The sequence below is a fragment of the Halyomorpha halys genome, unplaced genomic scaffold (assembly GCF_000696795.3).
Source record: "Halyomorpha halys isolate HHAL.00 unplaced genomic scaffold, Hhal_1.1 Scaffold186.1, whole genome shotgun sequence".
Lineage (NCBI taxonomy): Eukaryota > Metazoa > Arthropoda > Insecta > Hemiptera > Pentatomidae > Halyomorpha > Halyomorpha halys.
Window position 1 is genome coordinate 684,655 of NW_027116002.1, and position 7,817 is coordinate 692,471.

General features: G+C 31.5%; 1 protein-coding gene across 1 annotated transcript; it reads left to right on the forward strand.

Moving 5' to 3' along the window:
• Positions 1–3,142: 3,142 nt before the first annotated feature.
• Positions 3,143–3,718, forward strand: LOC106679241 (uncharacterized). Its single transcript, XM_014418261.1, has one exon. It carries the CDS (start codon positions 3,143–3,145, stop codon positions 3,716–3,718), a length of 576 nt encoding a protein of 191 aa, XP_014273747.1.
• Positions 3,719–7,817: the final 4,099 nt, after the last annotated feature.

The following is a 7,817-nucleotide window of genomic DNA, read 5'->3' on the forward strand; positions in this document are numbered from 1 at the left end:
ACCTTTCGTGGCTATTGGTACTAATATGCTATTGGAGGATTAGTATTTTTGTTATTAACTGGATATTTTAATTACATTCGAACGCATACAAGTTGGTCGTCTGAAAAACTTATTTGCATAAATATGTAATTTAAAGATTAACTACTTTTTCGCATTATTTATGTAATTGGAGTCAAGAAAGGCAAGGAGGGTTATAAAAAGGTCTCTAAAAATTTTTTTCATATGTTTCCATTTAATTTAGTATCCGCGTTACATCAAATTTTTTTTCGTAACAATAAATAAAATGAATAAATAAACTCAGCTTTCCTAATTTTTTAGTTCTTTTCATCAATAAATTAATTATTAAGTTTGTCATTTTTATTTTATTTTTCTAAACATTTTTATTAAATTTACAAAATGTTTCGGTTGATTTTAAATATTAAAAATCATTATAATACGGTTTGAAATGCTGTAAAATTCTCGAAACTTCTGAAACCCTCAGAATACATATATTTATTTTTTGTTTATGTCGTTCATGTACTTTTTTGTATATTCACGTAGCTCAATTGCATAATTGTGCATATTTTCCATTTCATGTACTAGAACACATACAAATGATGAAATTTATCACAATTGTTTAATACACACTAATCCATCTCAAAAGTCAGATAATTTCCTAAAAAAAAAATTTATAATTTCCCAAAATTCATGCATTGGAGATCCAAGAAAACAGGGACAGTGTAAATAGTAGTGGTGGTAGCAAAGTCGACTTCGATCTGAAGACCTCTGGAAGAACAGTTGTCCAAAAATTTAAAAGCGAGAAAAATGAAGTTTAGTTTGACGACTCCTAAGCAAATTTAATTTTTTTTGTTTTTAAATAATTTTAGTATTCAAACCATTATTATTGTTAATTTCTATATATTGACTGTTGAAAGTTTATAATTTGTTGAGGTAGTCTTTTATTCCCCTTTTCCACCCATTTTTAACGCGCCAAGCTCTAGAACCGTTTTTTTTTTTTTTACATATTTGACCTCATTGGAATATATTGATTTCCTTTGTCTATTTTTAACCACCAATAAATCAATTTCTATAAATGTATGACATCATTTTTTTTTACATCCATAGCCTCCATACGTAGTTTATATCAACAACAACCAATGTCCGAATTGCAACTTCATAAAAATGAATTAGAAAATCCGTAACTGGAGGGGACCGGAGTTAGGAGGAACATATTTGTGGTATAAAAACCACTAGTTAAGGACTTTAGAGAAAACATAGTGTTTCCATATGAAAGTACAGATCTGGATAGAAAAGATTGGTAACCTGAACGTTTGCCAATCCTTCTTGCACTAGTTGCATTGCATAAGAACGTTAAGTCTATTGTCCAACAAGCCGACATTTTATATTAAAATATTCGATTGTAACATTTAGGTGAATCTGTTTCCTGAACGCATTATAATATTTTTTTTTTTTAAATATGCGAATTTATAAAACTCACCATTCCATTCCCATACATAAAAGAAATTCAGATAGACATATCAGGACACCATCGGAGGACCTGTTATCTCATATCACAAGACTTCTTTTGGCTCGGACAGATTTCCGCTGCAAGATCCAATCTACTGGATTCTTTAGATTTTAAGACCACATAACCGTCTCACCTTTTCCAACCTACAGTTGCGAAACTCATCCGGTCTATCTTTGGCTGTTGAGAATTTCAAAGCCCGCAATCTCGTTGACACCGGAGTAGAAATTGGTTTATAAAAATCATTGATGCTATCTATTAATGTTTCTTATTACTAAAATCATTTAAAACCTAATTATTTATCATTTATTTGCCAATAATAATGATTTATTGAACCAATTCTTCTATTTATCAAACTATTTTTTCTCTCCTTGTTTTTATAAACATTTAGCAGGATAAACTTTATGAGGATTTTCAACACTCATTTTTAGGACAGAAATTTTAGTTTCTAGGGGATAAAATAGTTATTAAAGTTTTTTTTTTTTCAATTAAATCAATTCTTCCCTGATTTTTTTTTTAAATTATGGTACACATTTTCCTGGCCAAATTAAGGGAAATGCGTCCATGGCCTTTAGTTCTCACAATATTCAAAGCATTTAATAAGATATTTTAGTACAAAAAAATGTTTTTAATTAAATGTTTACAATACAAAAAACATTAAATTTAAGCATATATATCTTTTAGTTTAAAAATTTTGTACATATTGGCACACTTTTGCCATACCCAAGTATTGAGCATTTGTGAAATTTAAAAAATTGGTGCAGTGCGCGACAACATTAACTCACCAGCCTACAGGGGCACAAGTTGTGCTTTGATTGGTGGACTCATGTTGAAGTTAATACAATTTCGAATTATCATCGTGGAAAGTAATTAAAATAAAAATTAAAAATAATCAATTTTTCTGTAGCTGTAAAAATTCGAATTCTGGCGGTGCAAATAAGGAATATTAACTTTGTTATCGGGAAAAATACAATAGTTTAACAAAATGTAATCATCAAATTCTTTCATATTTCGTATTTTTCATTGCTGTTAACAACCTAAATGGTTAATTATCACAAATAAAAAAAATTAAAGGTATTTTAAGAAGAAGGAAGATTTTTTTTATTACTAAGCCTAGTACGGGTAATTCTTCTAATGAGAATAAAACCTAGTTGATTTGAAAGATTATGTAATTTTCCATTGATATCTTGAGTCTAATCAAAATTGGCAGAGGCAATTTTAAAAAATCTAAAAATTGTGTAAAACCGATTGTATAAAGGGTACCTACTTCTAAGTTGGTTGATTTTAACGAACTCGTAGTATACCCAGCTTATACCTGCTCAAGCTATGTAATTTAAGTTTCTCACGGCTTTCGATTTTTCAGCTAGATTCCTCTTCAGATATACGGTGTCACACAAACACATTGATGGTGGATGGATCTTCGAGTGTGATACAAAAGCTAGATTGAAAACTTACATCACGGATGGCGTTCCACAGGATTCAATTTTAGAGCCATTGCTCAGGAACATTATGTATGACATGGTACTAAGCCTAACCCTGCAGGAAGAAACTATTACTCTTGGCTTTGTGGACGATCTGGCAATCATTATTCGAATGAAACTCTATGAGAAGATATATTAAAATTTGAACAAGGAAGTCATGACCATTCGTCAATGGCTTTCAGCGGTAGGCCTCCAGCTTGCTGCTCATAAAACTGAGGCAGTATTGATAATCAGTAGAAAAATGAGGGATATTATCGGTCTTTCCGTCGGGGAGTTCGATATCTTATCCAAGCCATCTATTAGATATCTCGGGGTGCAGATTGAAACCAGACTTCGGCTTGATGAACACATACACATACTTATCACTTATATCAAAGCAGCGCAAGTGACTAATAAATTGCCTAGGATTATGTCAAATATTGGAGGACCAAGAGAGAATCAGAGGAAACCTTTTGCTAATGTAGCCAGTTTCACACTTTTGTACGCAGCGCTGATCTGGTTGGAAGCCTGCCAAGTGCAGTCATATGTCCATATAGCTATCGGTGTGTATCGAAGAAGTGACCTGCATGTCGCTCGAGTTTTTTGTACTGTATCCTACGATGCTGTATGCGTCATCGCAGATACCTCTCCGATAGATCGTTTGACAGATGAACATAGCCGGATGTTCCGAAGAAAACGAGAACGATACTCATTGAGCTACATCAACAAAATAAGAGAGAATTTAGAATCTTGAAAGATAGCAGAGACGCTGGAATGCTTCATCTTCTGGACGATGGACCCACCTTATGATTCACAATGTATCGTATCCCACAAACACGAAGAGGTGGATTATTACCTCACTTAACTACTTATAAGGTATGGTTGCTTCAGAGCCTACTTAGCTCGCTTCAAACTGGAATACTCCCCAACTTGTGATTCCGTGGATGAAACAGAGGAAAATTCGTTCTTCTATGGTTCCGGTTTTGCTAAAGAAAAAGAAGAGCTAGACATAAAACTTGTCAAGAAATCAATTCCGGAAAACTTAGTCGCTTTGATGATAACTAGGTGAGAAAATTGAAGTGCTGTTGGAGACTATACAGCACAAATCGGTAGAAAGCTCAGAGCACAAAAGCGAGAAAGAAGAGGTCAGGCAATGGCTAAGTTTAAATAAGATCTACAACGAAGATGTAGGGAGATAGCCCTTCTGCCCCGTGAAGTAATGCTTGACAGCGGTTCCGCAGGGTGTAAAGAGGGATTAGTTTTTTTTTTTAGTGAGTAGAAATCTCACTGTTGTGTAAACCCAAAAAGAAAGAACGATGAACCGTAAAAATTTTAAGCAACAGCATTAGGCAACATCATAAATATAATTAACTCTTAACGACGATCTGACATAAATCTGCAAAAAAAAAACATAACATTTTGCAAGACTTAGATGTTCGGACTCAGGGGATTACAGAGTGTGTATTTTCGTAAAATTAAAATTTTTCACTATAGCAATACTTTCGTTTACTACATATTATTGCATATATTGGCAACTGAAAGTAATAAAAACCATGTAAGATAATGATGACCATAAAAATAATTGACAGTAACCATTATTAGGTTAGAGCGAAACATTTAAGTTCCATGAATGTGTACACATTTCCCTTGATTGCAGAACATATAAGTACTTCCCACTTGTAAGTTAATTGTAAATGGAAAGCTGCTCTTAAAAATATGACAAGTTACGGTGTTGTAAATCGGACTAAGTTTCCGCCATTCCCCTTGATATTACTTTTCATATGTTGTGAACATTACAAAAAAAAAATTGTATTACTTCCGATATAATTGGGTCCATTTTTTGATTGATCATTTACATATTTGCTGCAGTTTACAATACCTGCTACTTCTGTTACCTTAAGAAATGGCATGTGGTAGAAGAATAGATAACAGTAAAAACATTGAGAAATGTCCAGTCAATATAAATTGAATTCAAATGTGGATATAGCCGGTGTAAGAAGATTAAAATATTTTAAGGAAGTGTTACAAATAATTTTGATATACATTATCGATATATCAAACTTTGACATCGATATTCCAAGAATATTCAATCTTATCTTCACTATTCTCAAAAAAAATCGATATTCAATAAAATATTTACAGTTCATATTATTTTTTCTCGATGTCGAAAATTGATAAGTTTTGATGTTCTAGATATCGATATTTGAATTAGATATTATTTATTAATATCCATAATCTATATTAGAGATTAATGGAGTGTTGATGTTGGGTATTGTCGTATTTTTATGTTTATATTATGGCGTGGCCTTCCTTTACCGTGATTAAATATTTTTTATATTTTGATTAGGAATGATGTGATGAAATAGGTGTTTAGCAGTAATATTACATTTTTATTACTATAACTTTAATTATTTAGATTTTCGATATTTTGTAATATCAATCTTTTAGAGTTGATATAATATCATTATCAGTTTGTTCACTGATATTTATATCAATATCCATATTTTGCTTCCGATATATTCCCGTCCCTAGATCGTTCGAGGACAACACCATGATATGTCATTTACTGTGCCGTTTTTCTTACCGCTTACTTATTTTCTTTAAATTTCTAGAATCAGACATAAAGAACAGTGAAGGACAAAGCAAATAATATCATTGGTACAATGAATTGCAATATACTGCTGTATCCGATCCAAGACCTGTATCTATTAAAAAAATAATTTAAAAGGGATGTGACTTATACAGCACTAATATTTTACCTATAGCACCCATCCTAAATGGTAATAAGAGATCTTCCAGAAAATGCGTTAGTTCTTTTTGTAATACATCGTAAAATCTTTCGAATATCATTTATTATATGTTTAGTCACATTGCCTTCAAACTAGGGTTTGTCGGTTTTTAAAACCCGATTTTGAAAACCGGTTTTTTGGAGAAAATTATGAAATTCGAAAACCGGTTTTTTAGTAGAAAATATCGGTTTTCAATGTATGAATAACACTTCCGTTGCAAGTGAGAGGGTATTTTCTATTTCGGGGAATTTTGTGAATAAACTAAGGACACGGCTAAATAGCAAATCGATAGACGTCCTCTGTTTTCTGAAATTATATTTCATTAAACAAAAAAATAAATAGAATATTTCAATTTGTATTAAAATTGCCCGGAATAGAAAATACTCGGTCCTTAGTTTAATTGTCTTTAAAACTAAAATTGATTTTAATAAGTGTGTATGCATAAACTTTATTTACACTTGTCTTTCGGCTTTGATTATAATTTACATTATATAATACACAGTTATATATTTTCTAATTGTTTTTAATAAGTATCCATCTGTATCTAATAACATTGTTTTTTTTTTAAAAATAATATGGTTATTATAAAAATATGAAAATATATTGTTTTTATTTATTCGAACCCTTTGCTGAATAACTCGTTTCACTATTATAAAAATATTTACATCCTTATATGTAAAAATTATGCATAAACAACAATCTTGGTCAACTATTATTTCTTTGTTCTACTAAATTGCATAAAAAAATTTTACTTTCAATAAAATTGAACAGTAAATAATTTCAGTCAAAAACTGCTTTTAATCACTCTAAATTTTCTGTTAAAATTTTTTGTTCGAATTACAGAATATTCGAGCAAAAAAAGTTTGTATAAAAATTCGAAACCGGTTAAAACCGGTTTTCTGGAAAAATTACTATTCGAAAACCGGTTTTCTAAAATGTCGGTTTTTGTATAAACCCTACTTCATACGGTTAAATTTGTCAGGTTTACAAGAAGTCGAAGAGGACTATTAAATCAGTTTTAAATTTATAAATCTTCGAAAAGGGATTTGTTCAGGTCCTGAAGATTGTTGGTTCAGTGTCTTCCGTTTCCTCTTGACAAGTGCCTCCACTTCATCCTTCTTTGGGAGGTGGCTGAAGATGATAACGTGTCTGCTGCTGCGGAGTGTTTTCTTTATATGAAGGATATTTTGGGAGGGTTTTATATTTGATAATTATATACGAATTTTTTGTATTCTGTTGTTTGTATCAATCCGGTAGCATTTTTTAACAATATGATAAAGTCATTGATTTGTGCCTTAAAAGTCACGATGGATTTATCAGAAAAACACATAATAAGCTAATAACATGTTCAGTGATGAGTAATGTATAGAAGCAAAGGTACACTGAAGTAATGAATAGTCAAATAATAATTTTTAAAATCTACCACCATATAATGAATATCCTTCTAGATTTTATTAAATTACTATCATAAATCTTGAGTCTAACCAAAATTAGTAAGTCATTTACAGGTAGAGTCTACAATCAGTTGTTTTTCGAAATATGAAGCGTTCGGTCGTTAAACATGGTAACTGAAATTTTTCATAAATTGCAGTTTTTTTAAGGCAGTTATAAATTGTTGAAAGAATCTTTAGGAAATTTGTTATCTTAAGACAATATTGTTGATATTAAGTCATGATTATATGAACAAAAAATTTAACATTGTAAAAGTTTTCATTTTTACAGTTTATGAACGAGTTTCTTTACTTCTGCCAACCCAAAAACCGACTTCTGATTACGCTTGTATATCAAGATACTCTTCTTGCAACAAGAACGGAGATGCTTCGCCAAGTTCTACCATCAACTTAAATCCTAACCTGTATTCATGTTCAATATCGCGTGACTGTACTTCCTGCACGCCGCGGGCCCTCTTCACTTGAAACAGCTGTCCAGTATCCATAGGTAGCCAAGCAGATTCAGCTGCCTGTTCTGATGGTTTCTAACAGATGTTTGCGGTCCAGAACGTATTCCATTTCCAGATTGCTGGGACTAGCTATGAAATTTGGTTGTTGTGTATGGGCTCTGTGA